Below are 18,248 nucleotides of genomic sequence, written 5' to 3' on the forward strand. Positions count from 1 at the left end.
CTAGTTTTTCAGCACACTTTTTGTGCTTTAAAAGCTGCCCTCGGCTTATACTCAAGTCAACCATTCCTTAAGAAGTGTACAAGAACGGTGGTTCTTTACTCTCCCCAAGCAGCTTGTTCCATTCCTGAACTGCTCACATAAATGCAAACTTTAGACCCCAGAAGGCAGAAAGCCTATCAGTTAAGGAAGTATTAAAACCCCACAGGTGCTCACTTTCTCTGGCTCCTGCTTAAGCAGGACAGGATCCCAGCCTTCTCTGTATAACACAAGGGAACATTGCGCTGTGGGTTAAACCACAGAGCCCTAGGGCTTGCTGATCAGAAGAATGGCGGTTCGAAACCCTGTGATGGGCAGCAAAGGAGGAAGAGGAAGGAGCAGCCCAAAGGGCTGCTTTGGGCTGCTCGTTCCTCCTCTACCACAGTGGCAAAGGTGAACCGGCTTATACTTGAGTCAATAAGCTTTCCCACATTTTTGTAGGGAAATTAGGTGCCTCGGCTTATATTTGGGTCGACTTATACTCGAGTATATACGGTAATCTATAGTTTTAAAAAGCCATTTTTTAAAATGGGTATTTTATCAGTCTTCCAATAAGATGCCACCAAGATTCTCGCTGCAGCATAGGTATATAAGAAATATTTCTTCATTTTATTTGGTATGTCTGGAGTTGTAACCACTAATAAATAAGCTTCTGGTGTTTTAGAGAATTTAGCTGCCAAAATTACTTCCAATTCTAGGTGGATATCATTCAAATAAGATTCAATTTTCTTACATTTCCACCAAATATGGTGTAGATCTCCAACTTCTTCACATCTCCAACAGGTGTTTTTTGCACATTCTTTTTTTGCCAAATCATTTTTATTAGATTTTCCAATCATAAAAATCACATCATATATTTATAAATATCAATTAGTCCATATAGTCCAATTAGTCCAAATACATCCAAATAAATTGCCAAACTGTTAATTTTTTTATTGCTTCAGACAATTAGGATTTTGATCAGCTTCTTAAGTCTATCACCTTCCATAGTCTCGATGTCATCCACCTCCTTTCTGATGTTATCCGTCATTCTTTCTATTTTCTTTCATGCCACTGAATGCTTTCACAAGTGAGATAAAACAACCAAAATCCCTCATGACTGTGTGGGTGTTTTGCACGTTCTTAAACATCTTAAAGAGTTTATATGGGGTGATATACCACCTGTAAAACATTTTTAGTAAATTTTCTCTAATCGCATTACAGGTGGTGAAGTTCCAATTCTCTTTCCAAAGTCTTTCCCACCTTGGCATCAATATATATTGCCCTACATCTTGGGCCCAACGGGTCATCACAGATTTTACCTCCTCCTCCATTACGGTCCAATCTAATAGGAGACGATAAGCCTTCGAGAGAGTTTTAACTTTTGAATTTAATATTTCTGATTCAAACTTTGATGGTTCTCTTTCAAAACCTATTTTAATATCAGATTTAAATCTCTCGAAGAGTTGATAGTAATGAAGCCAGTCCCTTACTTGGTTTTTTATTTGTTCAAATGTTTTTAATTGTATTTTATTTTATTTTTCTTCCAGCAATGTTCGATAAGTGGGCCAGCTAACTCCAGTATTTCCACATCTCACTGCGAATGCATTTTATACAAAGTGCTTTGGATACCGTGCAGGGGTGGTTAACTTCTCTCGATTTGGGGGCCACATTAACCATTAGACAACTCTCCAAGGGGCACATGACTATGGTGGGATGTGGCTACCTCCCCCACTTTTGTTCGCACCACACACACACACACACGGCTACAGGATACGCAGCCATCCCCTCCTCAGCTGATCTGTGTGGATCATTTAAGATAGGGAAATACCCCCTGCTTTTAAACACACCTGTGCTGTATCTTCCCCCTATTTTCTTTTGTGACTGTGGCCAAAATTGTAGTCAATGGTAGTATACTGATGGACCACTGGCCAATTTCCAGTGGACCACCTAGTGCCTCCCTTGGATTCTTGCCAGATATGCTTGTAGGGTCATAATTTAGTGATCAGGATATCTGCTCTGCATGCAGAAGGCCCCAGGTTCAATCCTTGACCTCTGCAGGTAAGAGTGAGAATGTACCCTGCCTGAAACGCTGGAGAGCCTCTGATGAGCTAGGATCTTCTTGCACAATACAGTGGTATCTCTGGTTACGTACTTAATTCATTCCGGAGGTCCGTTCTTAACCTGAAACTGTTCTTAACCTGAAGCAGCACTTTAGCTAATGGGACCTCCTGCTGCCACTGCGCTGCCAGAGCACGATTTCTGTTCTTATCCTGAAGCAAAGTTCTTAACCTGAAGCGTTATTTCTGGGTTAGCGGAGTCTGTAACCTGAAGCGTATGTAACCCGAGGTACCACTGTATAAGGAAATTTCCTGCCTTCCCTTTAACTAGATGGGCCTTGGTCTGAAAGAGAAAGTCACTTCATATATCCATAAGCAAGAATGTGTTCTCAGCATTACTTAGCATGTATTAGTTATGCCTTAACTGTTCAGGGAGTAAAAGTTTGTATTCTTGGTTTGAAAACAAATATCACTGGACAACAGGAATTTTAATTAAGAGGAAAGGGCAGACCAACAAAAGCCTAAAGCTGCCCTATGTTGCTCTAGCGTGTTATGAAAACAGCTTGATTTGGGGTGATGTGAAAAGACAACTTTTTTTTACTTCTTATAATTTGTTGTTCTTGAATTTTTACTCCCATGCAGTGGTATTTGTGAAATTTCCTACCTCAGAGGCCAACATATCTCAATCACCCTAGGCACCTTGTTTGGAGACAGCACTGTTCACTGTTCTGCCCCAAGATGTCCTGGGCCAGTCCTGTTGGTAAGCATATCAATTTTCTGATCCAACACAATGAAATTGTGTAGAAGTGGCAGGATCATTAGGTGGGAGCGATCATGCTCTTCTGGAGTTTATTATACAGTGGAAAGGAGCAACCAAGCATACTAAGACTCTAATTCTAGACTTTAAGAAAGCTGACTTCAGAAAATTTAGGGAAATGCTGGGTGTGATCCCATGGTCAGTAATACTAAAAGGGAAGGGAGTTCATGATGGATGGGAGATTGTTAAAAGGGAGGTGTTAAAAGCACAACTTCAAGCAGTACCAATGAGACGAAAACATGGAAGGTGCCTAAAGAAGCCAGGGTGGCTATCTAAAGAACTTTTAACTCATTTAAGATTTAAAAGGGATATGTACAAAAAATGGAAAAGGGGGGAAACCACCAGAGAGGAATTCAAACAAATAGCCAGCACGTGTAGAGACAAAGTCAGAAAAGCTAAAGCACAGAATGAACTCAGGCTTGCTAGAGAGGTTAAAAGCAATAAAAATGGCTTTTATGGGTATGTCCGTAGCAAAAGGAAGAACAAGGAAACAGTGGGGTCACTTAGAGGAGAAGATGGTGAAATGCGAACAGGAGACAGAGAAAGGGCAGAACTCCTCAATGCCTTCTTTGCCTCAGTCTTCTCCAAAAAAGAAAACAATGCCCAACCTGAAGAATATGGAGCAGATGATTCAGCAGGGGAAACACAGCCCAGAATAAGTAAGGAGGTAGTACAGGAATACTTGGCTAGTTTAGATGTATTCAAGTCTCCAGGGCCAGATGAACTACATCCAAGAGTACTAAAAGAACTGGCAGAGGTGATTTCAGAACCACTGGCAGTAATCTTTGAGAATTCCTGGAGAACAGGCAAAGTGCCAGCAGACTGGAGGAGGGCAAATATTGTCTCTATTTTAAAAAAGGGGGAAAGAGAAGACCCAAACAATTACCGCCCAGTCAGCCTGACATCAATACCAGGAAAGATTCTAGAGCAGATCATTAAGCAAACGGTCTGTGAGCACCTAGAAAGGAACGCTTTGATCACTAAAAGTCAGCATGGGTTTCTGAAAAATAAGTCATCTCAGACCAATCTGATCTCATTTTTTGACAGAATTACAAGCCAGGTAGATGAAGGGAACGCTGTGGATGTAGCCTATCTTGATTTCAGCAAGGCCTTTGACAAGGTGCCCCTTGATATTCTTGTAAAGAAGCTGGTAAAATGCGGGCTAGACAATGCTACCATTCAGTGGATTTGTAACTGGCTGACTGACCGAACCCAAAGGGTGCTCATTAACAGCTCCTCTTCATCCTGGAGAGAAGTGACTAGTGGGGTGCCACAGGGTTTTGTCTTGGGCCCAGTCTTATTCAACATCTTTATCAATGACTTGGATGATGGGCTTGAGGGCATCCTGATCAAGTTTGCAGATGACACCAAATTAGGAGGGGTGGCTAATACCCCAGAGGACAGGATCACACTTCAAAATGACCTAAACAGATTAGAGAACTGGGCCAAAGCAAACAAGATGAATTTTAACAGGGAGAAATGTAAAGTACTACACTTGGGCAAAAAAAAATGAAAGGCACAAATACAGGATGGGTGACACCTGGCTTGAGAGCAGTAAATGTGAAAAGGATCTAGGAGTCTTGGTAGACCATAAACTTGACATGAGTCAACAATGTGATGCAGCAGCTAAAAAAGCCAATGCAATTCTGGGCTGCATCAATAGGAGTATAGCATCTAGATCAAGGGAAGTAATAGTACCACTGTATTCTGCTCTGGTCAGACCTCACCTGGAATACTGTGTCCAGTTCTGGGCACCACAGTTCAAGAAGGATACTGACAAGCTGGAACGTGTCCAGAGGAGGGCAACCAAAATGGTCAAAGGCCTGGAAACAATGCCTTATGAGGAACGGCTTAGGGAGCTGGGTATGTTTAGCCTGGAGAAGAGAAGGTTAAGGGGTGATATGATAGCCAAGTTCAAATATATAAAAGGATGTCATATAGAGGAGAGAGAAAGGTTGTTTTCTGCTGCTCCAGAGAAGCGGACACGGGGCAATGGATTCAAACTACAAGAAAGAAGATTCCACCTAAACATTAGGAAGAACTTCCTGACAGTGAGAGCTGTTGGACAGTGGAATTTGCTACCAAGGAGTGTGGCGGAGTTTCCTTCTTTGGAGGTCTTTAAGCGGAGGCTTGACAGCCATCTGTCAGGAATGCTTTGATGGTGTTTCCTGCTTGGCAGGGGGTTGGACTGGATGGCCCTTGGGGTCTCTTTCAACTCTATGATTCTATGAAATTCTTTATCTCCCATTCTCCCTCAGAGAGGTACAATTCTCATAGTGGTTATGCAGTCAATCTCTCCTCCCAGGGAACTCTGGGAAATGTAGCACTGTGAAGGGAGTGCCCTACAGTTCCCAGGATTCTTTGGGGAAGATGTCTATTTAAAGTTGTATGATACTGTTTTAAATGTATAGTGCATATGGGGCCTAAGATGTCACTTTGAGGTAATCTCTAGAAATCAAATTTCAGCACTGAAAATGCTTCTGCTACCATATCTGCTTCAGACACTCACCTCCACTGCTTTATGTAAGGAGTAAGTGTGCACTGCCACCTAGTGGCATGCTTTTCTTTTTCAAGATATAAAACAGCTTTAAATGTACAGTGGTACCTCGGGTTACGTACCCGATCCGTTCCGGGGTGCTGCTTGCACCCCAAAAAGAACGTAACCCAAGCGTCCATTTTGCGCATGCACAAAGCACGATATCGTGCTTCTGCGCATGTGCGAACTGCGCAGAATGGTTCTGCGTATGCACAGACCGCGCAAAAGTACGCAGAATTCACTTCCAGGTTTGCGGGGTTCATAACCTGCAAAAACACAACCTGAAGCGGACGTAACCTGAGGTACCACTGTATAGTGGTAGCCTAGTTAGGGGTTCCCAATCTTTTGGGCCCAGGGAAAACTGTTATGGGTAATATACACACGCTGCAACCAAGCACACATTGCAGCCAATCCCTATACACAACTAATCAACATCTACAGGCTCAGTCCCTACCTCTAAGTGATGCCGGGGCTGAAGAAGTCTGCAGGCTTATTCAATCTCTTATACCTGGCAAAGCTCCTGGCGCAGACAATATCTCCCCTGAGCTCCTCAAGGCCAATGCTAAATGGTGGGCCCCAGTGCTTGCTGCCCTGTTTACCAGCATAGATCAATTGGCTACCATCCCAGAGGACTGGGGACTAGCAATCATCATCCCAATGTACAAGAAAGGGAGCAGATTGGATCCTGCTAATTACAAACCAATTAGTCTCCTAAGCATTATTAGTAAACTCTATGCTGCCCACTTATGTAATAAACTTGAGGATTGGATGGAGCGAGAATATGTCCTTTTCAGAAGCACAAGCTGGTTTCAGGGCAAACTGATCAACTTTAGACTAAGGCCTTGTACTCCAACATCTTGCAGAAAAATACACCGCAAGAAAAGGAGGACCCCTCTACGCAGCTTTCATAGACTTCAAATCTGCCTTTGATTTAATATCACGAGACAGGCTTTGGGAAAAACTAAATGCCTCAAACATAAGACAGACATCTACTGCATCTCATCCTCAGTCTATATGAAAACACTCGGGTCCAGGTTAGGTGTGACCGACAGGGCCATTTATCTAAGGAAATCCAAACCTACCATGGTGTTAAACAAGGCTGCGTCCTTGCTCCCATTTTTTTCAATGTCTATATTAACTCCTTAATAGGAAACATGGAGAAAGAAAATGTCCACCCACCCCCTAGATTGGCTGGTTCTCTTGTATGCAAATGGCACAGTTCTAATTTCCTTCTCCTGTGTAGGCCTAAGAAAACTTCTAAGATCTCTCACTAGCTATAGTAATGCTGAACAATTATCAATCAACTACACTAAATCCAAAGTCATGGTGTTCTCTAAAAAAAGAATGAGACACAAATGGAGAATTGATAATTGACGATAGAACAGGCATCGTCTTTTAAATACCTGGGCATAACCTTTCAGGAAAAGCGCTCATGGCATTACCAGGTTTTAAATACTATTGCAAATGCTCAAAGATCTAACAAAGTTATTATAAGGTATTTCTATTGAAAAGGGGGCCAATATATTCCGGCAGCCTCTCAGGTTTTGTAACAACAAAAGTATTAACACAGCTGACATACGGCTCCCAGATTTGCAGCTTCCTAAATCTTGGTCCCTTAGAATCATTCCCTGTTAGGGATCCCTTCTTGTGTGTCCGCTTGGAGGTTGGGCAAATCCCTGTCAGTGCTCGGATATGGACCCTGGAGATCCATTATTGGTTAAAACTTATTTTTTCCCCTGTCAGGTTGGCACTTGTAACCCTATTGGATTCTTACCAATCCTAATGGAAAGCTACACTGCACGAAAAGCTAAGAGGCTTGGGGTTTTCCCCACAGGCCATGATAGTTGTAGGTGATGAGAAAGCAAGAGCAATAATCCGCCAACAAATTTGGGATGTGGAACTGCAATGTCATGTGAGTGAGATGAATAAACACCCAGCAATAAAAGACAATGAGAAAGGGTTTACCTCAGCAATATATCTGTCCAAATTACAAATACCTAAATACAGACGGTCGTTTACCCTTGCCATGTTCAATGTGCTGCCATATGCCTTATTGTAGGGCAGGTTCGAGGGTAAACCATATGCGGAACAAGTCTGCCCCTGCGGCTTGATGGAGGTAGAAACTGTCTCTCATGTCTTGTTACGCTGCCGTTTCTATGGGGATATACGCTGAGCATTTATCACCCCTGTTATACAAAAATCTCCAAATGGGTCCGAACTTCAATGTCTAAAACTCCTGGTAGAGGACAAGGATCCAGATATCACGCTGAGGGTGGCCAAATTCTGTGTGACTGCCATACAACTTAGGGAACACGCTGCACAGTGGTACCTCGAGTTAAGAATTTAATTCATTCTGGAGGTCCGTTCTTAACCTGAAACTGTTCTTAACCTGAGGTACCACTTTAGCCAATGGGGCCTCCCACTGCCGCCACACCACCGCCGCATGATTTCTGTTCTCATCCTGAAGCAAAGTTCTTAACCCGAGTGTCGGGGAAAGGTAGTGCCCAGTGGGGCGGTGCAGGGGCTGTCAGGGGATAGAGAGTCCCAGCACCACGAGGATAGCAGGGGAATCTCCAGCGGGAGCAACAGGCAGGAAAGCAGCCCAGCAGAGAGGGGGCTGAGGGATGCTCCAGAGACCCAACGCCCCCTCAGCGGGCACAGACAAGAGGGAGCAACAACAGTTCCGTCGCCCCAATTATGTAGGGGTGTCAAACATAAGGAGGGTAGGAGGAGAGTGGGGGTGCCCAAGTTCTTATGTTGGGGGCGCTCCCAAAAAGCGCCACTTCCGGAATCTGAAAGTGACTAAGCTGGTCATGGACTTTTGAGCTCTGCACTGTACATATCTGCACAATAAAACCTGTAAATATACGGGACCTGAGTCAAGCCTCTTTACTCGCGAGGAACCACAGCAGAATCCTTACACTGAGGTACTATTAGCAGAGTCTGTAACCTGAAGGGTTAGCAGAGTCTGTAACCTGAAGTGTCTGTACCCTGAGGTACCACTGTACTACCAAAATGATTAAGGTTTTAAATGACAATTTTATGTTATATTTTAGTGATTAAGATTTAACACATATTTCTAACTGCTGCTATATCTGTGTTGTCCCTGTTATACCCAATTGCAATTCAATGTATCCCTATCATGTTTTATGATTTTTCTGATATTGTGAGCCAGAACTGGTCTGTAACTGTAATAATAAATTCATTCATTCATTAAGTCAACAACCAATAAAGCTCATGTAATACTTAAGACTTTCTTTCAAATATCTTTAGACTCATCCATGCCCTTTATTCAGTTATTATCTAGTGGTTATTTGAAGGTTCCAAGTTAAATTCCTGGCAGTTCCAGTTAATAGGATTTCCAGGTGATAGGAAAGACCCCTGCCTAAGATGACCGTGGCTGCCATGTATGTAGACCATATGGGTCTGGGTGGACCGGAGGTCTGAATGAGCAGATTCATATCATGTGTTAAATCTACAATATACATTTTCCCTATTATTTCATCTACCACTTAATGACTTCCCTTTTTTAAAGCATTCTTTTAAACATCTGACAATTATTAACAATAATAAGCAGAACTGCTCCAGAAAAAATTACTTCAGGTCATAATATTCTGAGAGAAAATATGACAACATAAAATTGCAATATTTATCCTTTAAAAACCCCTCAAAACATTTGCTTTCATGGGAGGTAATTATATAAGAGGCAACAAGTTTTTCCATTTATTTCCGTATTCACTTGCAATTCTCGCTCTTAGATAAGATGTTACTTTCTCCATTATAGCCAAATCCCAAACTTTAGTAAGTCATTCTTTCCAACAGGGGATTAGTGTAACTTTCTAGTTTCGCCTCATGCACAAGTTTTTCTGTAACATTTGTTCTTTCCTGTACAGTATTTTAGTTTAGTTTTGTTGTTTTGTTAAAGTTCTATGACCCCACTGTGGAAGGACGTGCGGATGCAGAATTGGCCTCCACAGTCACTTACGGACTCACTGTTAAGACCATGTTCATGGAAGACAATCTTACTCAGTTATGAGGGATCGCCAAAAAAGAAGAAAGATAATTCACAATCTAACCTTAAGCAAAACATAAAAGGCTTTCCTCTACACTGTGACTTCCCTGACTTATTTATATTGCAGCTCTTCTAGATATCCACAGTTCCCAAATGATTTGATAAGACAAATAGATGTCTTATCTTGGCACATTTTCCTGGGCTTCCAGGTTAAGAGTTGGGAGCAAGACACAAAAGTAAAAGAGATCAATCTAACAACAGGTTTAGACATAAGGGAAGAACAGGTGAAGGGAAAGCTACTAAGCACACCTACTTGGGATTCATAAAAAGCAATCTTTTTACTACAGAATATATGTGCCCACAATAGTCCTACCAGAAAGTGAGGGACATTTTAATCTGCAGCAGTGTAAAGATGCTCATGCTCTGTCCTCATCCAGCAGCATACAGGCAGTGGTGGAGCTTCATCCTCCGGCACCGGGGGGGGGGAGCAGGCAGGGGGGGCTGGCGCGCATCCCGGGGGGCAGGGGACGGCATCCGCAGGGGCATGCCGCCCACCGCTGCCAGGGGCGGTGCGCTCCCCCCACACTCCTCTTCCTCCGCCAGTGCATACAGGGAGAAGGTGCAATTGGGGGAGGCAGAGTAAGAACTCAAAGGTTAAAGACTGTAGGACACTGTAGCATACTAGAACCAACACTGAAGAGGGACATGACTGCAAGGCGAGTAATTGATAAGCCAAGTGAAGAAGGAGACAGAACTGTAAAGGGCTCTGTAACTAAAAGGCCAAACAAACATAATACTTGGTAAGTGATCAGAGTTCTGGACTTTTTCCTGGAGGAATCAAGGAATTACCAGAACCCCCTCAGTGAATAAGAAAGTTTGGGGGCTCTCGGGGCACACTGAGCCTAAAACTAAACCATCATACTGAAGGGAAAGCAGCAAGCAATCTCACAGAAGTAATCTCATAGAATTGTAGAATTGGAAAGAACTCTGAGGTCCACCCCCCTGCAATGAAGGAATCTGCAGCTATCCCATACGGGGATCAAACCTGCAACCTTGGCGTTATCAGCACCACGTTCTAATCAACTACGCTATACATTCTGTCACTTTCTCCTATGTGATCCTGCTCCACAAATCATCCTTTGATAACTCATGAAATGCACCATGACAATAGAGTTGATGTTTGTACAGCTAGCATTTCTCCACAGTTCCCCCTCCACATTAGAAGTAGGGGGAAGAGCCACCATGTCCTCCTGAGGCACGTTCCCAGCTGAAGAAGCAGGATAGTCTCACTCTCTTCACAGAGTTGCACCCAGGTGGCAGAGCTGCCCTTCAGAAACCAAGCTGCATGGGTGCCTCAATGGGTTACTTAGAAGAGGGGCTCTCTGGATAACTAAGGGTGGCAGTAACCATGATGAAGAAACTTCCCAACAACAACATGGTTATTTCCAGTCCAAATCAGGCAGACAGCCCATTACACAGGTGTGCCTGCGCAGTCTGGCTTTCCAGCAGCATCCATGCTCTCAGAACAACATACAACCTGGCCCAGTGACAATTCCAAAAGAGCAAAGGCTCTGTCCTGTTAAATCAGCCCCAGTTATTCACCCTCTACCACATTCAACTGTCTGTGACTCTTACCTCTGCAGCCAAGTAGTTTCCAGTTGCTAGATGTTTAAATCTGAATAGGCTATTCCATTGCCCTGCTCCTCCACGGCATGGATCATGATGCACCACCTACAGAAGTAGTGCATGAGATCTATTACATAAAGAGAATGCTTGGACACTACCCTTTAGGAGGTAAATATTATGAACTCTCTGAATCCAAGATAGGGAAAACATCAGAAGCATCACACAATACCTCTATTTCCCACAGAGCTTTAGAACTAGTTGCAGAAGTGGCTGACTGACGCAGTGTCGTGCGGAGGAAGATATGTTGCTTCTTCTGATACTCATCACAGGTCAGAAACTTCTCCTGTTCCGCATGGAACAATCTGACAACATCTCCCTGAAGAAACACAAATACAAAAGTGAAGCTTTGCCAAAGTTATCATAGCAAGAATACTTCTCTGTTAGATTCAAGTGTCTATACAATTTATATACAGTGGTACCTTGCAATACGAATGCCTCGCTAGACGGAAAGCTCGCTAGACGAAAGGCATTCGCTAACGAAAGGGTGACTCGCAAGATGAATTTTCCTATGGCCGTGACTTTCAAAACAAAAACGTTTTGCGATTTTTTTTGTAAGACCGCACTTCCTCCAACCGTGCTTCGCAAGACGAAATTTCCGCTATACAACAACACTCGCGGATCAAATTAATTTTGTCTTGCGAGGCACCACTGTAATGATTACGGTGTCCATGATGTGTTTGGAACCAAGGTCTCCCCTTCATTATAGTCAAGCATTATAGCTGGAGGGCAGCAACACAAGAACAGACCTTTACTGCGGTGGCTCCGCCACTTGTGGAATGTTCTCCCCACAAAGGCTCACCTGGCGCCTTCATTGCATACCTTTTGACACCAGGCAAAAATATTCTTCTACCAGGCCTTCGGCAATTTAATTTAATTTAAACAACATATGCTCTTTTAAACTGGTGGGGTGGAATTGCTCTTGTTTGTTACTATGTTGTATATTTTTGTCTTTTTATATTGAAACTGCTTTGTGATTCTGGGATGAAGGGCAGTTTAGAAATAATAATAATAATAATAATAATAATAATAATAATTCATTAAAGGGGGAAGAGGAGATGGATGCAGTTTGCTCACATACTTTGCCATGAAACACAAGCATCTTGTTTGCTGCTGCTGTGTACCAGGAGAGAGAGGTGTGAGGTAGTTGAGAATTTGGGGTTGTGCCGATGCAGTGGCAGAGCCAATCCTGTCCTCATGGTTGTGTGCCCACAGAGTCCCAACTTCACCACCACCTTCTCCCTCCCTTTCCTACTACAAAGCAGCAACACTGCTTGTGGAAGGCTATTGTCGCAGCTCTGTCCCAGCAGGTTAGCTGCTCATGCAACAAAATCATCACTCTTCATGGCTAATGAACAAAAGAAAACAATGGACAATATGGAACAGGTGCCTTTTTTCCTATTTAAAACCCTTTTCAAACTACATGATTTGTTGTCTCTTGCTCATGTACAAAAAGCAAACAAAAAACCCCATCAATACTCAGTATTACCATTTCAAAAACATCCATATTTTCCTCATTCATACTTACACCTTTAAGTACATCTTCTCTGTAGCAACTGTATTTCATGAATAAGGTTATCTTCCAGCTGGTATTGCAGTTGACCGCATTTACCTGTAGTCAAATGCACAGATAATGTTGCAGAAGGCCCAGACACTAATGCTTCTGGAGCATTACAATCTGACAACGCTCATGCTTGCCAATGTCTACTATGATAGCTGTTAAAACAAAATCGAAAATTCTTTCTAGTAGCACCTTAGAGACCAACTGAGTTTGTTCCTGGTATGAGCTTTCGTGTGCATGCACACTTCTTCAGATACACTGAAACAGAAGTCACCAGATCCTTTCGTGCATGCACACGAAAGCTCATACCAGGAACAAACTCAGTTGGTCTCTAAGGTGCTACTAGAAAGAATTTTCGATTTTGTTTTGACTATGGCAGACCAACACGGCTACTCACCTGTAACTGGAACTATGATAGCTGTTGTTTTCAAGACAATCTCAGTTATATTATACCATTGACACCCCACCACCGCAAAAAAATCTGGAATTAAACAATTATCTGTAAATACACGAAACTTTGTTGGCATGACCACTTGTCTAGGTTGCTGTTAAAAAGGAAAAGGGAAAAGTAAGAGTCAAGCTCAGAGAGGATAAGAGAACATGGTCTAGAGGTACATAATTCAGGAACCTGGTTGAGGCTAAGGAGCTTTGCATGGATGGGAGAGAACTGGGGAACTCCGTGTACACTGCCCTGAGTTCCAGGATGAAAGGTTGGGGTCCAAAACACAATACGCAAATAAATAGGTAAGTATCAGATAGCTAACCAAAGTCTCAACATGTAAAGACAGTTTACCTCTGAAAACCAATTGTTGAGAACAAACAATAGGAGTTGGTGGCCACCTCACTCCTGGGACAGAATGCACATTTGTGTGTGGGGGAATGCAGCCACTATCTCTATTACCTAGTAAGTCATACACTTTCATCTGATTTTTAGAATGTCATTGCTCAGGTGCATGTTAAAAAGAAGAAAACATTCACCTCCTAACAGCATTAGTAAATAAAAACAGCAGTGTTGTTGAGTGGCAGGAAGCAGCAATGGCATGGGAGAGGTGTAGTTACCATGGCCTCCTAAAATTTCCTCTTCTGTACAACTATTAAAGGTGCAGAATCCCTAACCTCTTTTGCATGGAGCTACTCTACATCAGTCTCTTAGTTCTGCCTATAGTTTCCACCTAGTTGTAGTTTCCTCTCAATCTGCTACTGATCCCACACCCTAACTCTACATATCAGAACCACAGGCTAGTTAAATACACCTGCCTCTGCCAAACTCACCTCTTTGCACCCAGGGTTATCCAAAAGTTCTATGTTGCTGGCATGAAGAGGCTGCCCTGCATTGACCGGCATCAGTACAACTTTGTCCCCTACAACAATCTGGAGGACAGAAGTTGGAAAAGGAGTTATATATCTCGTAATTCAATTTCCTTTCACACAGATGATTATTTTAGTTCCTTCTCCTCTTCCTCCTATTTAAAGTGAGAACCCATTCATATGCTTGATATAATAGCTAACTGCAGGGTAACCAGATGCAAAAGAAAGCAGAGTTCCTGTACCTTTAACAAAAGGTTGCTGCATCTTTCTACAAAAGCTCAACTTGGCTGACATTCCCTGTTAAAGGTACAGGAGCTCAGTCCTGCTTTGCCTCTGGCAGCCCTAATATATTATACCTAATATATTTTAAAAGTTTATAAATAAATGACAAACTGTTACTGTGAAAAATGGTCATATATTAAAATCATAGAAGGGTTAAAACACACACACACACACACACACACACACACACAAAGGCAACTTTTTACTAGTGTGACAGTCCACATTATGACAGCTACCCCCAGATTCTTAAGTCATTTTTTTTTTGGGGGGGAGCACTACAGAAATACAATCACATTGAAATCAGTGGCAAAATTCTGTTGATTTCTAGTGATCTGGACTGCCTCTTTTACCACATATTTCTGTGATTTCCTATCCAATCTCATTTGCCCAGGCTTTTTTCACTTTTCACATTTTTAGACTGTTGCTTTGCTTTCAGCAGACATGTGCTGCCTTTCAGGACTAACACTCCCAAGGTCTCACAACATATGCTACAGTGGATTCTGTACATTTTAATAATTACACTCTAAAAATGTGTTAAATCTAGTCTGGCACTCATCTGCTCTATTTGTTTTGATATATTGTTTCATTGCTTTTAAACCTTTATTGACTGATTTGAGACACTGTCAGCTGAAAAGCAGAAAAACGAATGTCCCAAACAAGGTAAACAGATTGATTGTGGGAATAGTTCCATCGCTAGCTATATCCAGTTGCTGGTATGGTATTATGTACAATTGGTTCTTGGAAACTTGGCCTCTCAAATTGCCTCCCACCTAAAAACAAAGAGATCAATTGCATTGTATGAATTTCTATACAGGAAGACGAGAAATATCTTAAGATGCAGTGGAGTAAGATTTTACAAGATCTGATCTAATTACACACAGGTGATGGCAAAGTCCACAACAATTCAGTGTACATTCCATCATACAGAACAATTACACACACAAGCTAGAACCACAAAGTGACTGATATGAATGGTGAACACGATCCATGCTTTCTTTGGAACACATGCACAAATGTCTCCTTAACTCATTTGCCAACATTTTGACAGGAAGCAAAATTCATACTTTATGTAGCTCCAGTAGAACTGGAATAAAAATGCAGATCAGCTGACTATATTCTGGCAACTAATTGGTTACAGCTTGAGGACGGTCAAATATTTTCAAGAATACTTATGTAGATGAGTGACACATTAGCTTTTATTAAATCATAAGGTCACCCAACAAACAAGATTGAAGGCTCCTTGCTTCAACACTCACATTGTCCTGCAACTTTAATCTCTCTCTGGAGAGTTTTTGCTCTTTCTCCTCCTAGTTAAGCCATACAGCAGGAGTGCCCAGTAATTGGAGATGGAACCCTCATTGTGGTAGAGTCATCCAGCACAGAGCTCAATGGACGCAAATGGAAGCTTATTCCAATGGGCAGCTAATTAATCACCTTGGATAAGGATTATGTCATTCAAGCTGCATTACAAATAAGCCATTTGCTGTAGTTGTTCCGCCATTTTGGTACTAATGCAATTTGAAAAGAAACAACTCTGAAGTACCTTTGTGGATTAAAGAAAAGTTTGGAAAGGCTGGCAACAAAGTTTGTAAGCAGGAAATTTCTAATTTTCTCTTGCACTCAAGTGAGAGTGCTGCACTGTTCATTTATTAGACAAATTATTTATTTAGCTCTTTACGGGCAATTACTGTGAACAATTTTTCTTTAGTTAGTATCACACAAGTTCCCTTAACTGTTTGCAGGTTTTATTCCACCTAAACCCCTTAGTACCTACAGAGTCAGAGATTACAAAGACATCACCGAGCAGGATAAGGAAAGGGTTTAGGAGAAGGCACCAAGCAAACATAGGAAGGCAATAATCACATTATGGCAAGGACGGAAGTCCTCACCATACCTGCAAAGCTCTGTAAAGCCTCAAGGAGGGATGGCATCTTGATGTCTTTTCTAGAAGTAATTAGTTTTTTTTTTTAAATTAACATAATTTTATTAACATTTGAAAGACTAATCTAACAATATTTGACCAGTTAATTGCCAGCTCTAAGTAAAGTCAGAAATACTGATTTGGAGTCACTATTTTTTCCTGGCATTTTTTTTAAAACAAAGATAGCAATAAACACGTATTATTTGTTATATATTTTACTTAATGCAAAATGTCCTTGCATGCCATGCTGCAGAAAAACATTACTTACAACCATGTAAGGTCAGAGAAAACAAGCCTGCAGAATTGAATCAATAATTCAAAATTCAATGAAAGTAGAAATCAAGCATAAGAATAAATAATAAAAAACACCCCCCAACTCCTCCATGTTAGTGAAATAATTGTTTCCATGTCTGAAGTCAGCAACTATCAACCTTGTGACTGAATCTAGTCTGGGGTGGCTGCTATCTGGCCACAAGGGGCTTTTCCTTTTCTCACCCATTACCACTGCTGCTGCCTAAAGACAGTATTTTCAGTGGTAGCACCACAGCCACAGAATGGCTTCCCGAAAAGGTCTGCCTAGTGCCTACTCTGTGCTTTTATCCACAGCAGGTGACAAAGTCTTTATTCTCCCAGGTGTTTTAGAAATATTTTAGTGCTTCTTAGATCTTTTCTCTGCTGCTAACCTTCACTAGTTTTATATTGTGTCATTTTATTTTGCTGTAGATCTGGTACATTGTTCTATTTTATGATTTCAACCATTACTGTAAGCCACCCAGAGCTCTATGGCCACTGGGCAGTACAGAAGCCTAGCAAGTAAATAAATACACCTAGGACAAGTTAAAGGGGAACTGTAGATGACAAGAAGGCTGGTTACCTCGCAAATGAAACAATGGCTGGGCTCTCCCTCCACTTTCAGGGGCAGCATGCCTCCCTATACCAGTTGCTGGGAATCACAAGCAAGGGAAGTGCTGTTGCACTCATGACCTCCTTGCAACTTCTCAAAGGCATCTGGATGGGCTGCATGAGATAGGCCTGTGGTCTGATGATGCAGCAGAGCTCTTCAGATGTTAATAGCCCATTAGGTCTCCCCTTCTTACTTGCTCTTGAATATTATTTCTGTCCCATACCACCTTTTAGAATAATATCCCAAGGATTTAAGTACATTGCACTATGGAGCAGAGAAACAAGCGCTGCACAACAAGGGTCATACAAAGAAATCTAGTTGGATGGGGAGGCGGTAACAGTGCCTATTCCAGCAATTCCCAGAAACATATTTCATTCACTTACATTGTCACCTTCACTCCTCAGTTTCCAAAAGGGCTGGATGTAAAACCAGGACCCCTCATTCCCAGCAGCATCCAGAGAGACCCGCATAGCATTCTTCTCCAACAGGGCTGGCAATCTCTTATTCACTGTAAGGTATTTGTTGCTTTTTATGTGAAGTAGCTGTAAATAATAAAAAAAAAACATTAAAATTAACACTCCTTCAGTTATACAGTGGTACCTCGGGTTAAGAACTTAATTCATTCCGGAGGTCCGTTCTTAACCTGAAACTGTTCTTAACCTGAAGCACCACTTTAGCTAATGGGACCTCCCACTGCCGCTGTGCCGCCAGAGCACAATTTCTGTTCTTATCCTGAAGCAAAGTTCTAAACCTGAAGCGTTATTTCTGGGTTAGCGGAGTCTGTAACCTGAAGCATCTGTAACGTGAAGCGTATGTAACCTGAGGTACCACTGTATATGTGTTCTGGTTGAAGACTTTGGCCACAACTCAACCCACAATGAGGCCTCCTTTACACCAAAAGATTAATGCTTGTTGTAGCCAGCCAAGAACCACACAGAGGTCAAACACCTGGCTGGCGACAGTGCAAGCATTCAGCTCAGGTCACAAGATATGTAGGCCAGATTTACAGCCATGATATCACAGTTAGTAGCACAAACATATTGTTTGAGAGAAATTAAACTTACACATGAAATTACTCCTGACAGTCTGAAAAAACACAATGTTTTAACATATTTCAAGTGGGTTTAATAACCTGCTCATTGGCAAATC

At 42.1% G+C, this 18,248-nt stretch overlaps 1 protein-coding gene across 1 annotated transcript in view; it reads right to left on the reverse strand.

The window, feature by feature from the left end:
* Window positions 1-18,248, reverse strand: part of ITPR2 (inositol 1,4,5-trisphosphate receptor type 2) — a 347,129-nt gene that overhangs the window by 276,586 nt on the left and 52,295 nt on the right. The window contains exons 5-9 of the mRNA XM_033163298.1: window positions 17,483-17,641; window positions 13,957-14,055; window positions 12,652-12,735; window positions 11,296-11,442; window positions 11,076-11,171 (exon numbers count right to left, since the gene is read on the reverse strand). Coding sequence (XP_033019189.1) covers window positions 11,076-11,171; window positions 11,296-11,442; window positions 12,652-12,735; window positions 13,957-14,055; window positions 17,483-17,641 — 585 coding nt within the window. The remainder of the gene's footprint in view (window positions 1-11,075; window positions 11,172-11,295; window positions 11,443-12,651; window positions 12,736-13,956; window positions 14,056-17,482; window positions 17,642-18,248) is intronic.

The sequence above is a fragment of the Lacerta agilis genome, chromosome 10, assembly GCF_009819535.1.
Source record: "Lacerta agilis isolate rLacAgi1 chromosome 10, rLacAgi1.pri, whole genome shotgun sequence".
Lineage (NCBI taxonomy): Eukaryota > Metazoa > Chordata > Lepidosauria > Squamata > Lacertidae > Lacerta > Lacerta agilis.